This window comes from Excalfactoria chinensis, chromosome 1 (assembly GCF_039878825.1).
Source record: "Excalfactoria chinensis isolate bCotChi1 chromosome 1, bCotChi1.hap2, whole genome shotgun sequence".
Taxonomy (NCBI): domain Eukaryota; kingdom Metazoa; phylum Chordata; class Aves; order Galliformes; family Phasianidae; genus Excalfactoria; species Excalfactoria chinensis.
In genome coordinates, this window is record NC_092825.1 from 14,128,535 (window position 1) to 14,151,724 (window position 23,190).

The following is a 23,190-nucleotide window of genomic DNA, read 5'->3' on the forward strand; positions in this document are numbered from 1 at the left end:
CGGGGAGGCGCCCCCTGGCGGCGCGGAGCGCTGTGAGGGGGCGGGCGCTCCTCGTAGGAGAGGGCTTCGCCTTTCCTTTTAAGTTGGTTTGCCTGCGTTGAGCCACGAGTTCGGGCTGGCAGCGGGTTAAGGCAAGCGGAGGAGCCGGCTGGGCAGGGAGAGGTCTGCTGTGCGGAGCTGCTGCGGCGCTGGCGGCGCGGGGATCTTCTCCCTGGAAGACCGGGACTGTGAGCGGCCGGCGGCTGCGGGACGGGGCGCGGCGGCGTGGGGGAGCGAACGGCGGGCGGGCGGCCGGCAGTCGACTCCGCGCCCTTCAGGCGGCTCCCGCTCGCGGTGACGTCAGCGCCCCGCTCCTCAGTCGGCGGTGCGGGGCGGTGCGGAGCGGAGCGCCCGGGACTCCGCGCGCGGTAAGCGGCCGTCGCACCGCAGAAGGGCCGCCCGGCGCCGCCTCCTCCCCTCCGTCCCTCCCTTCTTCAGTGCCGGCCGCCCTCCGCGCTGCCTCATGTTCGGGCTGGAGAAGCCGCCGGGGCAGCAAAAGCTGGACAGGAGCGGTGGGTTCCCGAACATGGCGTCCGTGGGGGATTTTAACGTGCTCAGCTCCAGTATCCCGGCCACCAAGGTGGAGCTCTCCGTGTCCTGCAGGTGAGGCGACGGGGCGGAGGGAGCGCGGCGGTCCCGGCGCGGGCAGCGGGTTCCCTCCCGCGGAGGCGCGCTGTGGGTCCGAGCCTCGGACTGTGCTGTGCTGCCGTGCTGCTCTGCTGCTCTGCTGCCGTGCTGCTGCGCTGCCCGGCCGGGCGCAGAACGGCGGCTGTGGGCAGCGCCCGGCGGTGGAGCCGTGGCCGGGGAGCGCTGCGGTGCGTGTAACTTCTGGAGCTGTCCCAAGTACCGCGGGAGGGGAAGGAAAAAAACTCCCATCCGGAGTAATCCTTTCATTTATTTTTAAGGCTCTCTTGCAAAACTCTTAGGAAACCTGGCGCGGAGCCTCGTCGCGTTTTACCCGACCGCTGCTGCTAAAAATGCCGAGCCGTAACACGGGACGCAGCGTGTGCAGGTCTGCGCTTCCACGTTTATTTGGCCCCGGTTTGTTTGCCGGGATTTCGGAAATAATCCTTTCCCTCTCTGTGAAACACGGAGGTATTTCCATTAGCGGTCTGGAATTATTATTGTTGTGAATTTTTACGTTTGTTTGCACTCTGCCATCTAAGTATGCCACAGCAGTTGGAGAGCAGTGGTTCCTCCCGCCAGCAGAACTGACAGCTTCTGGCAGATAACTTGAACTGTCGATGTTATTTCCTGATGGGAAACGAGACAAAGTTTGTGCCATGCCGCTCCATTTTCTGCTGTGCTTGCTTGGGAGTTACTGCTGTTAGCAGTGCTTCTGTGAAGGCAGACGTTCAGGGCTCGGAACTTCAGTCAGACCACTCCCTCTCTTCCCTTTGTGTATCTGCTAAGGGATTTTTGTTTGTAGTAAATATACTAAATATATTCCCTTCATAAGTATCTTTTGGTGTTTTAACATTACAAAAAGCTGACACCGTGACAAATGTAGTAGGGTTGAATTTGCATTACTGGAGCTGTCAGTAGCTGAGATGTGAAGGTGCTGATGTTCAGCCCATCTGCACAAAGTTTACCTGCAGCAAGCATAGAACCCGTGTTTGCACAGAACGGAAGCTGCTAGGTGTTAAAGCAAACATGACATTAGGTTCTTCAGGTAACCTATCAAAATTACAGATGTTGGAAGTCTTCATTCTGCCTTTGACCCAGTTCACATATAAAGGGAGCTTTCTTTTTATTCCAAGGGCTGTTTGGATCAGCCTGCAGTGTCTTCTTCAAGCCTAAGTTATTCAAAAATACATCCAGTAGTTAATAACTGCAGGTATGTGGCATAGATGATCATATCTACCATTAGTTATAACTAACCCTAGGATGTCATTTGCATGTTAATTTCTTTGTATGTATCTTGGACATATTTTCAAAAGCCACATCTGTTTTGCATAAACAAGGGGGGAAAATAAACCCCAAACTTTTAGAAATGTTTTCTCATCCTGGTAACTCTTGATGTCAAGTGTGGGGTAGGAATTTCCAAGGTGATTCCCTTCTTGATGTGCTGCAATGACAGCTTTTGATTGCAAAATCGTGCTTCAGATCTGAGTGTGAGATGATTGGGGCAGAGATTAACCATTAACACATGGTCGTGATTCATCTGTAAAAACATTCCTAGGCTAAAGCTCTGGAAAAGCAAGGTTACACAAAACTGTGAAATACAGTGAGAGTCAAGCGTGCAAAGTTCAGCAAATGCTGAAATTCTCTCATAATTAGCAGCTGTTTATTTTCATATGTATGCAGGGAATTGCTTTAAAAACAGTTTGAGCCACGTCATTGATCTTCCCTTGGTACCTACAGAGTTGTAGAACCGATTTGGTTGCTAGTTTACATCAGTAGTTATCAGCTGATCGTCTGTCTTCTGTATGTATCTACGTTGTTTTAAATATTTGTTTTGATTATAGTAAATCTGGGAGCTTCTTCCAGTTTGTAGATGTGCTGTAGTTTGTTGGGCAGGTGAAGCAGTGCGAGGTGTTGGGCTCCATGTCTGATTGAGCCACAAAGAAATTCCTGATTCTGGTCAATACTTCTACCTCTGTGGTGGTGGGGTTTTTTTTGTTGCTTGTTTCTGTTTACTGTCTTATTTTCTTCAGCGAGGGTACAGCTTCTGCTCGTGTTTTGTTGTGGTTCATCTGGTGGCATTTCCTAAGTCATTGTGCATGGGATGTTAGTTGATACCCTTCTTGGGGTTTCTTTATGACTAAAAACCTTTCCTATAATACTCATTGCCTATTGAATGCCAGCCAACTACTGGCTGTAGTTTTTACAAGTTCTAGAAAAGCAAGAAATTATTTTTTCTCATTATTTCTACTCAGTGTCTATTAAAGAATAAGTTCAGTATTTTTCCAGCTCTTCTAAGGTATAGATGTGTGAAGGGGTGACAGAGAAGCAGGCAGGAAGGCTGTCACCTTGGGAGGCAGTAAGGCAGAACCTCAGGTTAGAAACCGTGGCACAATTGGTAAAGTGTGACCTAATTGTTATCATGGAGACATGGTGGGATGAATCCCACAATTGGAATAACCCAATTGAGGACTACAGGCTTTTCAGAAGGGACAGACAGGGTAGGAGGGGTGGCGGAGTTGCTGTGTACGTTAGGAAGTGGATAGATTGAGAAGAGCTGTGTCTGAGGAACAGCCATGATCAGGTTGAGAGCTTGCAGGTAAAAATCAAGGATAGGTTCAGTAAAGGGCATCAAGTGGTTGAGGTCTGTTACGGGCCACCTGATTGGGGGTGCCTGTTGACGAGGCCTCCTTGCTTCAGCTGCAGGAGGCGTCATGCTCCCGGGCTTTTGTCCTGATGGGGGATTTCAACGACCTGGATGTCTGCTGGGATAGCGGCATGGTGGGTGGCCGACAATCCAGGAGATTCCTGGAGTCTGTCGAGGACAACTTCCTGCTCCAGGTAATAAGTAGATGGACCAACCTGAGGTGAAGCCTTACTGGACTTGGTGCTCACCAGTGTGGAGGAGAGCGTTAGAGAGGTTAAGACGGGAGGCAGCCTGGGCTGTAGTGACTGTGCCTTGGTGGAGTTTGTGATCTTGAAGAATGCAGACCTGACAAAAAGCAGAGCTAAGACCCTGTGCTTTAGGAGAACAATCTTCTGGCTGCATAAGGAACTGCTGAGTGGGATCCCCTTGGAACTGTCCTTAAGGGCATGAGTACAGAACAGAGCTGGCCGCTCTTTAAGGACACCCTTCTGAGAGCACAACTGCTCTCATCCCCTAGCAGAAGTTGAGCAGGGGAGGCAGGCAACCACTGTGGCTGTGCAAAGACCTGCAGCTTAAACTGAGGGAAAAGAGGGAAATGTTCAGGAAGTGGAAGCAGGGTTGTGTAGCCTGGGAGGAATACGGGGCTGTTGTTTGTGTGTGGAGAGAGAGGATTAAAAATCCAATGCGCAAGCAGAGCTCAACTTGGTGAGGGATGTGAAAGCTAACAAGAAGGGGTTCTATAGGTACATAGATAGGAGGAGACAGGCCAAGGAGAGTGTTCCCCCTCTGGTGAAAGGTAATGGGGAGTTGGCTTCCTCAGACAGAGAAAAAACTGAGGTACTCAATCAGTGCTTTGCTTCAGTCTTCATGGCTGGTCAGGCTTCTCATGTCTGCCAGGACCACGAGCTTCTAATTGAGGGTGTGGGGAGTGGTTTCTGTCCCACTGTAACAGTGGAACAAGTCTGAGTCCTCCTCATGAAATTGAATATGTATAAGTCTGTGGGGCTGGTTGACATCCATCCTAGGGTTCTGAAAGAGATGGCTCATGTGGTTGCTCTCCATCGTATTTGAAAAACCATGGCTGTCTGGTGGAGTCCCTGGTGACTGGAAAGAGGGAAACATTACTCCAGTTTTTAAGAAAGGGAGAAAGGATGACCCAGGGAACTACGGGCTGGTGAGCCTCACCTCTGTGCCTGGGAAGATCATGGAGCAGATCCTCTTAGAAGCTGTGTTAAGGCACATACGAAATAAAGAGGTGATTTGAGACAGCCAGCATGGTTTCACCAAGGGCAGATCTTGCCTGACCAGTCTGGTGGCCTTCTTTGATGGAGTGATGACTTTGGTGGGTGGGGGAAGGGCAATGCATGTAATCTACCTGGACTTCTGCAAAGCCTTTAATATGGTCCCTCACCGCATCCTTCTCTCTAAGTTGGAGAGGTGTGGATTTGAAGGATGGACTGTACGATGGATTAGGAATTGGCTGGCTGGACGCAGCCAAAGGGTTGTGATTAATGGTTCTGTGTCAGGGTGGAGGCTGGTCACAAGCTGTGTCCCTCGGGGGTCGGTCTTGGAACCACTGCTCTTCAACATCTTCATCAGTGACACAGACAAAGGCATCAAGTGCACCCTCAACAAGTTTGCAGATGACACCAAGCTGAGTGGTGCAGTTGATATATTGGAGGGAAAGGAAACCATCCAGAGGGACCTGGATAGGCTGGGGAAGTGGGCCCATGAAAACCTAATGAGGTTCACTAAGGCCAAGTGCAGGGTGCTATAATTAGGTCGGGGCAATCCCAGGTATTTATACAACCTGGGGGAAGATCTTGAGAGCAGCCCTGCCAAAAGGGACTTGTGGATTTTGATGGATGAGAAGCTGGCATGAGCCAGCAGTGGTGCACTTGCAGCCCAAAAGACCAATTGTGTTCTGGGCTGCATTAGAAAAGGGGTGGCCAGCAGGGAGAGGGATGTGATTGTCCTTTTCTACTTGGCCTTGTGAGGCCCCATCTGCAGTATTGCATCCAGGCCTGAGGCCCCCAGTACAGGAAGGACGTGGAGCTCTTGGAGCGGATCCAGAGGAGGGCCACTAAGATGATCAGAGGGCTGGAGTACCACCCCTGCATAGAAAGGTTGAGGGAACTGTGGTTGTTTAGCTTGGAGAAGAGAAGGCTCCAGGGAGATCTCATTGTGGTCTTCCAGTACTTGAAGGGAGTATGTAAACAGGAAAGGGAATGACTGTTTATGAGGGTGGATAGTGATAGGACAAGGGGGAGAGGTTTTAAACTGAGACAGGGGAGGTTTAGGTTAGATACTATGAGGAAGTTTTTCTCTCAGAGGGTGGTGACACACCAGAACAGGTTGCCCAAGGAGGTTGTGGATGCCCCATCCCTGGAGGTACTGAAGGCCAGGCTGGATGTGGCTCTGGGCAGCCTGGTCTGGTGGTTGGCGACCCAGCACATGGCAGGGGGGTTGAAACCGGATGATCATTGAGGTCCTTTTCAACCCAGGCCATTCTATGATTCTATGAGTTATAAGCCACTAAGATTACTTTATCAGGGATCTGTATTTTTTGGCTCAAGGGACAGATTTAATGTAGCAGAACAACTTAAACGTGACACCTGGAAGGGTCCTGTGGTGTTGGCAGAAATACAGAGTTGTCTGGTCAGTTGTTCTTGCAGCCATCTCCCTCTGTACCCACTAGCTCCTTCCACCTGTGCCCACAGTCTGATGAAGACCCGCTTTTGCCTTTTACTCTGCTATTGTTTTCCAGCCAAGAAGTTTCTCTTTCTCCAAAGATGCGTTTGCACAGCATGCTGACGATAGGCCTGTGCCTAGACTTGAATCTACACTTACCAGCTGCAGGTAGAAACTTGTGGTCTTATGTGAACTTGAGGTCAACTCCAGGCTGTGTTAAGGGCGAGAAAGAAACAGGAACGTTTGAGATTGCTCATCTTGTGTCTGGGCCTGCCCTCATGTGTCTGCCAGAACGTGATCCTGTCTGGTCATATTCTTCATTGACTACAATCAAGTTAAACACTGGAGAAGTATCACAGTCTGTTCTCATCTTCTCTATTATCAGTGAAATTACGTACACAGTGGGATCTTGAGCTTTTCAGTTTTAGTCATGATCAATGCAGTGGTTATCTCTGCTCCTGGTGGTTACTAGGTGCACTGATCTGGAGTTTCCTGATTAAACCACAGCCTTTATGAAACCTTATCTTGCAAGGAAGAAAGGAGTTTCACTGTGCCTCGTGTTAGTGTTTATTTACCTACTGAGGAGGTGTCAAACAGAATTATCTTCCTAAGAGTAATTTCTGCATATCTGTAGGAAAGTGAAGAAGAATTTTAATCACTTTATGACTTCCAGTCATAAAGCAAAGTCTCAAGTCAAAATGTGGTGTCATACCAGGCACCATAAAGCAAACAAGCTCTGTCCCAGCAGAAACCAGGATGTGTGTCAATGATGCTATAGTTATCTGAGAGATGGTAAAAATCATTGTAAAACATTGATACAGGTCTGTTATGCTTTATGCAGGATCAGGTGAACTGTCCTCATCATTCCGTGTTGATGCTGGATGGTTCTGCACTTTCAGTATTCCCATGCCAGGCATAATGTGCAGGAAGGCAGCATCGACTCACACACGCACAGAATCACACACAGAATTATCAAGGTTGGAAAGGACCTAGAAGATCATCTAGTCCAACCATAACCAATACTTCCCAGCTAAATCATATCCCTCAACACAACATCCAAACGTTTCTTGAACACCCCCATGATCGGTGACTCCACCACCTCCCTGGGTAGTGCATTCCAATGCCTGACTACCCTTTCCGAGAAGTAATACTTCCTAATGTCCACTCCTTAGGATTGGCTCAGAAGTACAGCTGGTCATCTGTGCCTGGTTTGGATCAGTTCTATACAGTTTCACAATTTGTACAGAAATTTAATATTAACAAATGGGATGAATGGAATTAAACCAATCTTATTCTCATTTATGAGAATAATCTAATTTCAGGTTTCTTGCATGGAGGAACAAAATGTACTGGTTTTTTGCTTTTCCATTTTTTTGATAGTCTGAAAGTCTTAAGCAGTTCCTTTACAGTGGTTGTGGTATCCAAAGCATGTTTAGTTTTATCTTTGATGGTTGTAAGGACTGATTTCTAGTAAGCTCTCTTCTTTCCAGCCAGTATATATACCTTGTTTTTTTCTTAGAAATCTGTAGGGCAGAAAGATGCAATGATAAAAGGTACAATAAATTATTTGAGCTTGTAACTCTGTATAGTACAGAGCTCAGGATATAAAATTCATCCTGATTCTAAGTCTGCTTTTCATTTTCCTGCAGTTTTGTGTATATGTGTCCAGGTTGGTTTCAAAATCTGCTTATCCGTGTTTATGGATGGCTGACAAACAGACGGTTGGTCTCGCATGTTTTTTCTTTGAAATGAAACCACCTATACAGCCAGCTGGCTTCAAGAGAAACATACAAGTGGCTGATGGCCTCCGTCAAAACAACCATAGAGATGCATTCCTGATAGGCTGTATAGTTTGATTTTCCTGTGCGTGCACATGTTATTTGAACTTCAGGCAAGCACCCATTAACTACAAAATGTAAAGCAGATCTGTGGCCCTGTAGATGCAGCCTTGTCACTATTAGGAGCAGTTACTGAGTTTTGTATCATATGAAGTCTCAGGACTTGTCAGGTTTTGTCTGAACTTGTCTCTGCCTATTTGGTGCTTTGTTTGGATTTCCTTGGCTACAAAAGCAGTTTTTCTAAAGATCATGTGGCTACTGCTTAGATAGTTTCTTTCCGGCTTGTGAAGTGGTGTGATACAGCTATTATTCTTCTATAGACAGCAGTATCAAGTAGTTGTTCAGTGCAGAATAAGGGGTCTGGGACCCTCACAGAATGGTGTAGTGCAGAGGAGCACTGTGGGAGCACAGGGGGCAAGGCAGAGAAGCAGAGGCAGAGGATGGAACAGAGGGGATATGGGGTATCTGTGCAGACCTTACCAGTGGTTTGTAAAGAAGAGCAGGCTTGGGATATGGGCAAAGCTATTTTTTGAAATAATAATGGAACCAAAGAGCAAGAACCTAACAGGTGTAACAAACAAATATGGCAAGTTTGAATGCAAAATGGAGTTGCAGACCAACAAAGAGAGATCATGGTGTAACAGTGTGTTGGAAAGGTAGCCCCAAGTGGGAGCCCTCAGAATTTGGAAAAGGAAACCATCAACATCATCATAATCCTGAGATGACCTGATCCTCCACTGCTACCACCATGAACTTTTCCTCCCCAGACAGGATGTGTGTGGTATGCTCACTGCTGGCTCACTGCATCACCCTGGCACAGATGAAACCAACTATTTTAGACTTCAGAAAGATAATGTAAGAGGGAAAACAAAGAAAGGATTAGGTAGTAGGAAGTGTGTAACAGCTTTAACTGTACCAAGGCTTTCTCTATTAATTTTCCTCATTTTCTTTTCTTTTTTTCACCGTCTGTGTAAGTAATGCATCTTCTCCCGTCCCACAGCGGCTGGGAGGGAATATTGTATTCATTGTACAGATTCACTTTCTAAATGACTTCTTTGGTGTATCCCTTTTAAAGAATTGTTTCAGAAATATAAATGTAGCAGGTTCTGTTGTTTTCAAGTACTAATCAATGTGGTGCTGAAGGAGAGTTCAACCATTTGTGATGTGAGCTGTTTGCTCACTCCAGCCAAAACTAGGGCTGTTCATAAATGGACTTTTATTTATTTAAAATGGAACAACTCAACTTTCACGTAGGCCTGCTTCATCTGCACAAGCATTTCTTTGTTCCTGTCAGCTTCCACAGACAACTGCTGCAAAACCACTGTTACTGTATATGTAAGTATAGAAATCTGGCAGTTCCATTTTTGTTGGTGGCTTAACCCCTGAGAGCAGTCAGCAGTTTTAATAGAGGTATTGTTCTAACACTGTTTTTATGCAGCTATTCAGATAATATTTTTTGTGTGTAGTCATAAAACCATAGAGAAGCTGTGCTGCTTAAGCTGTGCTCCTTTCTTCCCTCTTTCTCCAAAGAGAAAGACTCCTGAATCAGTATATTTGTAACTTGATGATTAATGTTACTCCGGAGGCTGACAATTATTTCTTCATCTTCTTGTGAACAAGAAGAGTCAGATATTTCTCCAAAGGAATACAGTGGATGTTTTCTTGCCTCTCAGAGCTTCCTATCAGAGATGTGTTTGCTTTCTTCACAGACCTTCACGTGCCCCAAAGAGTGAAGGTAATCAGAACAGCTCATCCTAACTGCCTTAGTCTGGAGAGCCACCATTTTCTCTCCTCCAAGCTTTTCCTAAAAGAACCATTCATTCTGACAAGGAGATAAAATTCTGAGAAATTGTCTAATCTACATTTAGATCCAGGGCATTTTGAATTTGGAGGCTAATAGCTTCTTTCTTATTGTGTTCTGACAGAATATAGGAGAATATAAATAGCTGGGGAAGGATGATTACTCAAGCTAGTGTTACAACTGAAAAAACAATGTTCAGTAAATTACCCTGCAAGAAGTCAAGTGGACTCTTCACTCAAGTAGATTCTTTGGATTGTGTATCACCTTACCTAGGGCTGACCATTGGAAGTCCAGTGGTAGCAATTAAGGTTGAGAGACATTGACTACTGTGATGTAAACCAGATTAAAATTAGCAGTGAAATAGATACAGTTCTGAACAACAACAACAAAAAGGAAATTTGTTTGTCAGGATGTGCTTTGCAAAAAAAGATATATGGGTCTGATATTAAAAGAAGGACATAAAAATGAATTTGTTTAATGAATTGTTGTGGTTTAAGCCTGGCTGGCAGCTCAATACTGCACAGCTGCTCCTGACCCAGGGTGGGGAAGAGAGTTGGGAAGGCAGAAGTGAAAAAACTTGTGGGTTGAGATAAAGGCTGTTCATTAGGTAAAGCAAAAGCTGCGCATGCAGGTGAAGCAGAACAAAGAATTGATTTGCTACTTCCGTTTGGCAGGCAGGTGTTGTCTGCTTATGGGGGAGCAAGGCTCATCATGTCTGGTGGTTCCTTGGGAAGACAAATGCCCAGCCTCCCTGTTGGCAGGGCAGTGTGAGAAGCTGAGAAGTTTTTGGCTGTGTGCAATCACTGCTCAGCAACAAACCATGGGTGTGTTATCACCACAGTTTTCATTAAAATCCCCAAACACAGCATCATACAAGCTTCCCCATGGAGTAATTCAAGTGAAAAAGAAAACTGATGTATGCTCACGTAAGAGCATGTGATATTTACAATATATGCTTTCTAAAAATGAAAGATCAGTCTTCTATGGGTAACTAAATGTTGTGTTTGCAAACCACCGAATGCTGTATTTCCCGGCAGGCAGCACAGCACCATGCAGCTGCTCGCTTCCTCTACCTCCCAGTGGGATGTGGGGGGAGTTGAAGAGCTGGAAGTGAGAGAATTGGTGGGCGGAGATAAAGGCAGTTTAATAGATAAAGCAAAAGCTGCACATGTAAGCAAAGCAAAATAAAGAATATATTCACCACTTCCCATCTGGAGGCAGGCATTTCCAGGAAAGCAGGGCTGGTCATGCATCATGGTTACATGGGTGTGGGGGACTGGGGAATGAGGTGGAGGAAAAAGAAGCAAAACAAAAAAGTGCCTTGTGGGTTTGAGACAGGAGCATTTCAATGGAAAAAGAAAGCGAAAGTTGCATGCGAGCAAAAGAAAAAGTTTTTCCGTACTTCCAGTCAGCAAAGTTTAGTCACTTCTTGTGAAGCAGGGCCTCAGGATGTGCACTGATTTCTTGGAAAGATGAATGCTTTCGTAACTAGAGTCCTTAATTCTCCTTTCCCACCTCCCCCCAGCTGTTATTGCTGAGCGTGATATCAGAGGTTATGGAAAATCCCTTTGATAGATTTGGGTAAGATCCTGTGGCTGTGTGCCCTCCCCACCTCTAGCCCATCTGCAACCTTTTGGCTTTGGGTTGGAGCCAGCCCTGATGCAGGGCCAGCACTGCTCTGTGGTAGCCAAAACATCTCTATGGTGTCACTGCTGCTCTGGCGACAAATGCAGAGCACAGAACTACATGAGCTCCTTTAGTAACGCCAGCCCCTCACTGGCAGGCAGCACAAGAAGTTGAAAAATAGTTTCATGTTGTGCAAGCACTGCCCAGCAACAAGCCATGAGTATGTGATCACCACTATTTTATGAAAAATCCAAAGTACAGCACCATGCAAGGCTCTGGGGAGGCAATTAACTCCATCCAAGCTGCCCACCCAGGGCACTTCATTTTCTTATATATGATCTGAAAATGAAGAGAAACAAAACGTTAGCACCTGGAGAGATTAACAAAGCCATCTGAAGTAAATCTTGATTTTATCATCGGGGGTTTCAGTTTAAAACAGTGTGTAAACACGTATTTGTCCAGTAAGAGAAATAGTATTTTGAAGCTGGAGGAACACACATTTAAATATTCAGTTCTGTAGTTTCTGTGGTCTGTTCTTCTGTGCCAAATTTCTGTAATTCCTGGTGGAGGAATTGAATTCACTTCTGCTTAGCAGTTAAGTATAACAAAGGTTCAGTGTAGAAGCTTACAGGACAGGAAGGTAGTATATTGATCATGTAAAGAGGTCAGATTTGAAGCAAATTATATGTGAGTGAGGTGAATAAATACTGTAGTGTTTGAAGGTAGATCTGTCTTTCTCAACAAATACGGTATATTACATTCAGAACATACAGAGCCACATAGTAATGTTTCCTGTTCGGCAAACACTGCTAACTAGATTGGTGGATCTTAAAGAGTTAGTTTTATAAATGAGAACTTCAAGTTTTACACTGAACATAGTACAGAATTTTTTGAAGGAAAGCACTGGGCAGAAACTGTCATAGACATCCTGACATGTTTATGGAGTTCATGAAGCTGTATGAACAAAGTGATTCCACACAAGGCATTTAAACTTTTCTTCTTTACTGATTACCTTTTTTTTCCCCTGGGAAATTGCTCTCATTATACAGATAAAGAAATCTTTATTCCAGTATTTCTAATCTCCTCTGTACTTTCCATAGCAGACTAAGTAGGTGTTATTGCCATGGCTCCTATTGTTTTTTCTTCCCTTAGTCATCTGTGCTCCTGCAAGTGTTTTGGAAGGTGTAAGATGAATTCCTTCAGGAGCTGTGACTGTAGGACAGCACTTTCTGCACAGATATTCCCAGTCTTCTCCGCTGTAGGTGTAGGGTCAAATTATCATAGAATCATAGACTCACAGAATCACAAGGTTGGACAGGACTTGCAAGATCATCAAGTCCAACCGACCTCCCATTACCACTGCTACCAAAAACCACTAAACCATCTCTCATAGCTCCTCATCCAGACACCTCTTGAACACTGCCAGGGATGGCGACTCCACCACCTCCCTTGGCAGGCTATTCCAGTGCCTGACCACTCTCTGAGAGAAAAGGTTTATCCTTAAATTGAATATGATACAAGCTATATCAGTTGAAAACTGTGTACTATTGATGCTTACTGACCTGAATTGTGATGCCAGACTTTGGTATTTCAATCCTTACAGTCCTTTCAGGGATGCTGACTTTGTGGAAGTGTTCTTAGTTCTTCAGGTCCCTGACAACAAATGCTTGGTAGCTCAGAGAAGTGTGAGCATGGGAGGCCTATCCTATAAGCTGAAGTGCTGATTTTTATATGTAACTCTTAAGCCTGAAATTTTCTAGGTTTATAGGAATTCAGTTTTGGATAATACAGACAATTCCAGTTAACATGAATTAATAACATACCCAAGTTAGTATAAATTAAAAAGAAATAGAAGGCGATTTTTGTTTGAGATTGGCAATTCTGATACTGCAAAACTTCCTGTACTGTATTTTGAAGCTGTTTGCAGCGGTCACTATGAAATAGGTTTGAAATGTCTATTTTCCCTTACTTTGTTCATATGTCAGTTTATATTTGCACATTGTTGGTTAAGATTGACTACAGTCTTTCTGAATATAATTAAACAGGTTTATAAAGATCCCACTTCTGAATAGACAAGTTCTGAAGAAGTCGTGTGTGCAGACTTCAGGTTCATTCACAAGTAATAATTTTAACAATTTAGCTAAAATAAGTGACATTCTTTTAAAGCTATCCTTTACACATTGCATGTTCTGAGCTGTAGACTTGACAATACCTGAACTGTGCCAGTGGCACACGGTGGAAGAACTGCCGCTTGGAACACCGGAGGCCCGGGTTTGAATCCCCCCTGTGGCGCAAGTGGTTGAAGTGCTGCGCTGCTACACAGAGGGCTCGAATCCCAGGAGTTGGACTCGATGATCTCTAAGGTCCCTTCCAACTCGCACGATACTATGATACTATGAACTGAAGACAGAGTATCTTTTCCTTGTTGAGGTGTAAATGCACTGCTTAGAAAACCTGTATTTAGCGGTATGTTTGTACACATTTCTGCACTGTGCAGTGGCATGAAAATAATGTGATTTAGATCTGAATGAGAGTAATAAATGGTGACCTTTATAGAGGCTCACTAATTATTAAAAATAGTAAGTTGTAAGTGATGTAAACTGGTTATTTAATCTGTCTCTTGCTCCAGGGTAAGATCAAAGAACTTTAAGGACTTACAGCTTCCTAACTTGTTCCTAAAGATACACAGTGATAAAGATTTTGTGTCTGGCTACCTATGCCCAAGAAAGATGGTAAAGCAATGGAATGAAGTTCAACTTATGCACTTGAAGTGCAGAGAATTCAGTTTATGGTCAGGCCTGTTTCTACTTGTTCTGTCCACGTGGGGGTCAGCATCAATATGTAGCAGTGTTTTCTTCGTAGGTATATTCCAGACTTCTCATTATTTCTGCCTAAAACATAATTGTGTTATTGCTTGAATTGAGTACTGAGTATCAAGAAGGCAAGGTGACTAGATTGAGAAGTTTCCAAGGTGCAGTTTTCATTTGTTTATTCCTTTTTTCTTCACAGAGGCACAAGATTTTTCACTTGTATTCAATTCCTGGCCTGTTGTGATACCTAGAACCATGTCAACACTGCTGCTGTATTTCCACCTTTTCTTCATTCATTTTCTTTTGTTCTTAAGTAATACCAAACCTAAACTAGCTGCCTAAGTTTAATGGATTTTTCTTGTTCGGTCTCCTGTTTTCAGACCAGTTTTTGGCTTGTCAAAACAATTTAATATTTATTTATTTATTTATTTACTTGAATTTAGGATGATGAAATATTAGTAACTATTCTGACAATAATTTTGTGTTCAGTCCTTCTTCTTTAGAGCTGTTGGTAATAATGAATCTCCCCGTCTGTATATTCACAGCTGGCTGAAGCATAGTTGTGATATTAGGTCTTGTAACAAAAAAACTCTTTCAACTTTTTCCCTATGTGTTTTGTGGGCATTTAGAATTCTCCTGTTTCTGTTCCGTGTTTCCTATGTTCTGTTTATCTGCTAGTTTTGTTTTACCTTACTCGTCCACACTGGATTTTTTAGATATTTGATAATGGCCCTGAGATTTCATAACCATTCTTTTAAATAAAGTACACAGATTTTTAGTTCAGCTACCATGTTAGTTGGTGATAGACGTTTTTGATCTGTAGTTATTTTTGTTTCTGATGTATCTTATAGATGTTAATGTGCTTGTTATGTATTGCTTTGTACTTCTAGACACCAGAGTATGTAAGCTAAGCTTTGCTCAAATCCAAAATACATAACAAAAAGAAAGGTGAGAAGACTCAGCTTGTAGTACTGGCTGACTTTAAGAAAAGGCTGTGAATTACAAGGGTGGAAAACTGATCAGATTCTTGATTGATATCATTAAAAGTATCTTCGTTGGTATCTGGTTTTTTTAATAAGATTACTTTTTTCTCTCTTTTTTGAACAGAAATCTTTTGGACAGAGATACATTTTCTAAATCTGATCCAAGTAAGTATGGAGCGTTTTACCGTTTATTTCTCATCATATATTTCAAATGTATAAACACTGGATTAAAAACGAGATTAGTGCATTAGTTTGATGTCTGCTGGGTTTACATTGTCTTTGTGGCAGTTCTTTAATGCAGTGCTGGCTGTGCTTATAGCTCCTCTTACAGGAACTGGAATTTTAAATCCTCTGTGATCACTGCTGCATTCCTGAGCTGTGCTGCCCCTCAGTCAAGCAGTACAGCTACATTTTCTCAAACTCAGTGAATGCAGAAAAGTCTTTTTTTTCTTTTTCCATTGTTCCAGGTTGCTTTCAAATCAAGTCAGTGTACTTCTAGATAAACTGGAAGTGCTTGTTGTTGTTAGTACATTGTGTCTGCTAACCTGAGAATCAAAATCTGGAAAAATGAAATTGCATTAATTTGAATATGGAAATGGGATCTTTACTGATAAAAATAATCCATTTTTTAATGAATTCATGTTACCAGATGTGTGAGATAGTCACACTTGTTTTCCTCTTCAGTTTTGTTGATGCATGACTGTATCCCAACAAACTCATTCCCATGAATTTAGCTGTGGGGGGACTTTTGATTTAAAATAAATGCCTTCCCATACCGAACATTTTATAACAGCTCCTCAAGGAACTGAGACCACAGAATATTTACGTGTTTCTTTCTTTTTCCTTTTTTCCCTGATAGCGGTGAATCAAAGTACTCCTGTATTGTTTATAGACTAATGCTTAGATTGTGTTGTCTTGGGTCAATTTGGCCCGCTCTACAACTCTCCGTATCTTTTTATCTGTAGATTCATTTTCTTTTTTGTAAGCCTAATCTTTTTGTTTTTCCTTAGAATACCATGTACTGTACTCACTGACAGTGGAAATAAGCTGTGAGACAGACATGCTTCCATCATGTGTTTGTGCACGTAACCATGTCCTGGTGGGATATACTTGAATACTGAATTTTGAGGCAGTATGAAATATAAAAGTACTTTTCTGAGTGTTTATTTGTTGGATCTTAATCAAATGTTTCTCAAGAGAGGTTTCACAGTAGACCTTTGATTACTTCTGCTTCCTGGGGAGTAGATGCATGAAGGTAGGAGTGCCTTTGAAATTCTTAAGCTATAAACGTGTTGTTGTTGTTTTTTCAGTGAAGATATAGGTAATATCATGCCTCTGATATAGGGAGTTTTTGAAGAAGCAGAGTATGTCGTGTACTGCAAACTGTTTTTAAGCAATTTAGAAGAGATGGCTTAAATTCAGGGATTTCTGTGTTGAATTAAGATGTCTTTCAACAAAATTGGTGAGTTGTCCCTAACAGCATTTAAGCTTAAAAACTAGGCAAGCGCGTCAGGTTTTTATCAGATAGGAAACTGTATTAGGCATAAATTTCAAGATTCGGGTAGCAGCGTGACTTGTGTAGAAGGAGGCCATGATCCATTCTGACTGTCACAGCTTCTTCCAGGCAGCTCTGAAAGCTACATGAATAACCAGCACTAGTTAGAGCTTCTGCCAGCCAGGGAAGCACCCAAGGCCCTGCCGAACACATTTCAGAAGGAAAGTGGCAGCAGCTAGGAGCTAGAAACACAGCTGCTGAAAGTACTCCTGGAACTACACTTCTTGAATGCAACCTGTAAAGGCAACACTCCATGCAAAAGACTTCCAAAGAGGATGTGGTCAGTGGGCAAACCATGCTGGAGTAGGGTTGTTGGGTGGCCCACAGCAGGGAAGGGACAGGAAAACCTGAAGAAATCTTTCTATCTATCTTTATAATATCGTTGAGATGTAAGGCAGTGTTATTTTTATAGAATTAAATTAAGTTACTTGGATATATTTTTTAAAGTGTCATAACCTTATCTATCAGTTCAAAACACAGTGTTTTGTTTCTTGTAAACTGTTTGTTTAAAGCATTCAGATTGATGGTGTACTTTAGAGTTGGGGTTCACATTGTGAACGCCCAGTTATTGTGCCAGTCAGGCCTATCTGTCTCAGGCTAGCTATATAAAAACATGGGAGTACAGTATTACAGCCCTTGGTAAACAGAGAAAGGGAAAACTTACCTCTAGAAATGCTCATACTGTATTTGCACTCAGGAAATGATTTGGCAAAGTGGCTTTGATGGTGGATGCAAGCAGTGCAGATTTTGTGTTCTGAAGGCTACTTATTAGCTAATTAGTTTGCTGTCAGTGCCCTTTGTTTGAATGCAGATACGTGGCTATAATATAACTGTGGAAGTTATAAGGGTGTAATGTAAAAAATGCTATTTTTTATGTACTTGGAAATGTAGCAGCATATCTTTCCTCAGTTTCTGTTTGGACAAAGGCCATTCTTGCACTAGTCTTGAATACAGGAACTTTATCCTGTTAGATGAAAAAGGTGTCAAATTCAAGACCACACTGCTTTCAGATGATCTTCTATTAGGCCAACTGGATTTACAGCCACCAGATCTCATGAAAGATAGAACTACCCAAAGTTGCTGTTTATGCTAAGATCTCATTGGCTTTGAGGCCATTTCTAATATACATTTCAAACCCTAGCAATATTTTTGAGAAAATTAACTTATTTATTTATTTATTATATTTCCCATAGAGTCTGAGCTAAAGCAGTGATTACACGATGAGGCAGGGGAAAGACCTTCTGCCATGGAGCTATGGCTATGGCCGTAGCACCAGTTAGGATGGAATGTCCTCTTATGTAACTACTCTGTATTGTAATAGAAATTAGAGTGTCATATGAAAAACTGGAAAGGTAGAATCCAGATCCTACTGGGGGGGATAGACCATATGAGAAAGTAACGAGAAGAATCTCATGACACTTGGAGTAAGAGGACCTTCAGGAAAGCTCTGTCTATAATGTGTAGTAGCTAGTCCGCTAAGAGCCCGCTGGAACTGGGTACAAGTTTGTGGGAGGATTACCATGGAAAAAGGGCCTACTTTACTGTGGCTTACACTTTCTTGTGAGAGAATAGATGTTTTTATGCTTGGAAGAACTGAGGTGAAGAGTTAGTGTAGTTTCCAGGTTAAAGGACAAGTGTATAAGCATTCAGTGGGAGAGGACCAGAGTAGGGTAAGGGATGCTCAAACTCTATGGGAAAATAAGAGGTGGGAGACCGCTGTGTTTTGTGAACTGAATCTGTAACCATTGAAACATCTGCTCTGATCTTCAGTTAAACTTTGATTTATCCAGAATTTGACACTGTCTTAAATGCCCCAATTACTAAATGTTAATTAAATTACTAAACGTTAACATTTCTGACTAGTGGTATCTTCCCTTGGAAGAGCTCATACGGAAAAGCACATTTCTCCAGTTGGAAATGACTTTGAAAAGGTTGTTTAGGAGGATTACTGTAATTAGTGTAATACCAGGATATTTATGAAACCTCTCCTAAAGCCATCAGAGTAATAAATTGTACCACCAGTGGAGACCAGTAACTTGGACAAATACGTGACAATCTGGGGGGCAGTCAGTTTTAGAGGAAAGAAAGAAGAACCTTTTAAATTATTCTAAATTTGCAAAGTATTTATGAGAAAGTCTGTGATTTTCATGAGCCTTTTTCTTTACAGCCAAGACTTTTTTTTTTTTTTTTTAAATTTATTTATTTATTTATTTATTAATGTTGTTTATGAAATCATAGAATCATAGAATTACCCAGGTTGGAAAAGACCTTGAAGATCATCAAGTCCAACCGCAGCCTAACCATAGTACCTTAACTCTAACAACCCTCTGCTAAATCAGATCTCTGAGCATCACATCCAAACAATGCTCTTTAACACATCCAGGGATGGTGACTTAACCACCTCCCTGGGGAGCCTATTCCAGTGTTTAACTACCCTTTCTGTAAAGAAGTGTTTCCTAACTTCCAACCTAAACTTACCTTGGTGCAACTTGAGGCCATTTCCCCTCGTCCTGTCACTTGTCACCAGTGAGAAGAGACTTACCCCGCTCTCACTGTAAGCGCTTTTCATATACTGGAAGAGAGCAACTAAACAGCCCCCGCTCCTCATAGGGCTGATTTTCCAAGCCCTTCACAAGCCTCGTTGCCCTTCTCTGGACCTGCTCCAGTACCTCCATGTCTTTTTTGTACTGAGGTGCCCAAAACTGAACACAGTACTCGAGGTGAGGCCTCACCAATGCTGAGTACAGGGGCAGGATGACTTCCCTAGTCCTGCTCACCACACCATTCCTGATACAAGCCACGATGTCATTGACCTTCTTGGCCACCTGGGCACACTGCTGGCTCATATTCAGCCGACTGTCCATCAGCACACCAAGGTCCCTTTTCATCAGGCAGCTTTCCAGCCACAGCTCCCCAAGCCTGTAGGGTTACTTGGGGTTGTTGTGACCAAAATGCAGGATCTGACACTTGGCCCTATTGAAACTCATGTTTTTGTGTCACTGTCAGGCATTTTCTCCATGGGGAATTCATGTACTGTCACTCCATAACCTGCCACTTCAACAGTGGGTCATGGTAGTGTTAGTACATCTTGACACTGGTAATGATGTGATCCATGAAACTGTCACCTTCAGCCTTGTTCTGGTTCAGTAGGTTCTGACCATCTTGGTGTTTCTGTTCCTGAATGAACATTTGTGGGACCCACGTGGCACAAACTTTGCGATATTCCAACATTACCATCATTGTGTCCAGTTCATTGAAGCTGATACTCAACTCTTGACACAGTGCCCTGGCTGTAATCTGACAATTTCCCTGAATGAACTGATCAAGGCACTCTTCATTTTGTGCTGTACATGATTCTCCAGAGCATGGTTTGTCTTTCAAGTCATTGTTGTCACTACTGAAGTACACCACCCACTGCCTCACTGTGCTGACATCCATTGTTTGATCTTCATAAACATTCAGCAAATGCCATTGAATGTCAGTGGGTGCCATTTTTTCCGCATGGAGGAATTCAGTGACACACCTTTGCTTCATATGCACTTCCATGTCAGACACCATTCTGTCAGGCTGCCCCTTTACTGACAGCAGCAGAATGTAATGGAATATTGGGCAGAAGGCTCAGCCTCCACTGCCATACCACCAGCGTCCACCTCTGATGTCGTAGGCCAGTGTAATAAAATAAGAGACATTACTTTCAGAGCAGCCCTCGTATATGTTGTATATACAACCAGCTAAATAGCAGAAAATTGCAAGTCTTACTATTTATTCTTAGCTTTTCTTCCTCCTCCCTTAAGTTTACAAACATATGTATAATATATAAGTGGTTCTTAAATTAGAGATGTGGTCCCAGTCCTGAAATGTCCTTTTGGAAGCACTAGGAAGACACTGGGAATGGAGGGGAAAAGAAGCCCACTAATGGCTCAGCAATGAAAAGGTGAGAAGAATAGCACTACTTACTCTATATCCTCCAAAGAGAAAAACCCAAATTATCATGAACTAACTACAGAGAAACTCATACTAGCAGAGGTGTGAGCAGCCTTCTAAAAGGTGGAAATAGAATTATAGACTGAATTAGGATTAAGGTGGAGCTTTACTGTTTTTTTTTATATGGCGTAACTTCCATCTTATTCAACCACAGTAGAAGACTAAAATTATTTAACAGTTATCTTTTTTAGCCTTTTTGTTCATAGCTCTTTCATTTGCTTTCATAAACTGAGGAGATAAAGTAGTGCCAGAATGCCTCTTCTGAAACTTTGATAGTAACGGGTATTTTACAGTTGTTTTGTTGCTTTCTTCTCCTTAATATTAAATTTCTCCTCTTTTATATCCTTTTTTTGTTTCACAGCTATGGCGCACAGTTGTTACGTAATTGTACTGTATTAATGCTAATACACAGGGCAGAACGTAGTACAAAAACAGAGCAGGAAATCAATGGTGAAAGGTTATTATGTTTAGGAAAAATCTAGACGATAGAAATACTTGGATAGCAGAAGTGTACGTTATCTATGAAGAGTGGCTTTTTCTGCACATGAGTTTCAGTTGTATTCTCAAGTGAGGTTATAGATATGAGAAGTTTTTAATGGAAAACTCAGATTTAAGATCTCTGCAAAATGGATGAAGTGTGTAATTATATCTGCTTTTGAAATTAGTAACGTATTTGCCTTCTCAGAAACCACTACTGAAGATAGAAAATGTTCCTCATTGCTGAATTTGTGGTATTCAGTTTAAAAAGAGTTGCTAGTGGAGAAAGTGGAAGGGAAATGTGAGAGAGTGCATGATTTTATGTTAGCACTAGGGGTATTTCCAGAGAATATGTCTTAGTTTGTTTTTATATGTGGAAACTTCCTTTGACAACATTTTCCACATCTGCCAGGATTAACTTGGCACAGATCTTAATAGATACAAAGGTTAGTCAGAAATTTAGTAACCTTTAGACATCTCCATAGCTGATTTTGTAGCTTCCTTTTCACTCTTATTTTCCTGTTTAGCTTCATTCTTTATATAATATAGTTCAGCAATCTTCTCCAAAGAGTGCTGTAAAAATTGGCTCGTTGCTTTGGATTCATCCTACTATAATCAAGAACCAAAGCCAGTAGTGTGATTGTCCGAGGTTTCATTTAGAGTGAATGGAGGAAGACAGAGATTGATTTTGTTTTATTTTTTTTATAAAAGCTTTTTCTTCTACAAGATATCTTCTTGGGAAAAAATAAAGCTGAATTGTGTTAACTGTTAAGTTCTGTGTCAAGCTGAAATGTTGAACTTGCTTTTTTTCTGCTCTTCCTAATGTGTTTTTGTGTGTATTACCTTCCAAGTAAGAAGAAAGCATAGTTTGAAGCTTGACTTCATTTCTGCTTAGATCAGTTGATGATTCTGACTTCGTTGAGAACAAAACCAGCCTTCTACCTTTATTGTTCAAAACAGAAACTCAAAATTGTGGTATTTTTGTCTTCTGTTGGAAAATAATGATTGGTACAGGAGAAGAATTTGACAGATAGAAATGTTTGTGCGTCTGTATTTCCCTTATTTAGGAAATGGTGAGAGTTTCAGGATATCATTGCTTTACAATTGTTAGATACAACTAGTTCAAAACTGTTGAAGTTTGCAGTACTCATTCAGTGCAAGTGATTTATGCTCATACTTAGCGTATGGGAGACCTAATTAACTGTACCTCTGTGATGAAAGCTGCAGATTCATGTGAAGTGGGTTCTGCATTAGAAGAACAAATCTGTAAGCACAGTGAAACCAGCGAGGTGATGCTTCTTGATGTTTCAAACACAGATTACATAGGCAGATGTAACTGATTCAATTTTTATTAGGTTTTAATATAGAGAGATATGTATGTGATATACATGAGAAGAACATACAGAAAAATGAAGGAAGAATACCTGACAATTTTTTTCCTTTTTCCACTTCTGTTTCCTGTCTCACTGCACTGGGGACCTCATTTGTTTTTATTTTAATTCTCTCATCTCCTGAAAGAAGAAGAAAGGTGATTTGCTGGAGGCCAGTCTTAGTTGTTACCTCCCATTTTAGAACCACTCTATTTCATAATTCATTGCATCAACAACCAGACTGTCTTGTCACTTGTCTGGGGGGACATACTCAGAACTGAGGGGAAACACTAATACTGATTTTCCAAGTTAGTAGTTTTGACAGCAAAATAGACTACAAAATCAACATATTTAATTAAAATGAAACAACATTCAATTCTCAAAATGACCTTTTTTTGTTTGTTTGTTTGTTTGTTTTCCTTTCACAGTCTGTGTTTTGTACACACAAGCCATTGGAAACAAAGAATGGAGAGAGGTAAGATGTACATATATATATATATATATACATATACACATACATATGCATAAACTTTTGTAGTATATAATGCTTGCCATTTGCCCTGAAGAGGGAATGTCATCGCCTCTTGATTGCTGTGCTAAACAGAAGGAACCCTATATCCCAGTGAGGAATACCTAGTCACATTATTCTCAGTTTTCATATCTGTATCCCATTTTTTCATCAAAAGGTGAAGTAAAATAAAATATGCAATTCTCCTGTTTTACACCCTTCATGAGATATATGAAG

At 42.2% G+C, this 23,190-nt stretch overlaps 1 protein-coding gene across 1 annotated transcript in view; it reads left to right on the forward strand.

Annotated features, from left to right (window-relative positions):
• The first annotated feature begins 358 nt into the window (after positions 1 to 358).
• The window catches only part of CPNE8 (copine 8), an 87,558-nt gene continuing 64,726 nt past the window's right edge, over positions 359 to 23,190 (forward strand). Inside the window, exons 1-3 of the mRNA XM_072359429.1 lie at positions 359 to 642; positions 15,184 to 15,224; positions 22,874 to 22,920. Coding sequence (XP_072215530.1) covers positions 503 to 642; positions 15,184 to 15,224; positions 22,874 to 22,920 — 228 coding nt within the window. The 5' untranslated portion in view covers positions 359 to 502. The remainder of the gene's footprint in view (positions 643 to 15,183; positions 15,225 to 22,873; positions 22,921 to 23,190) is intronic.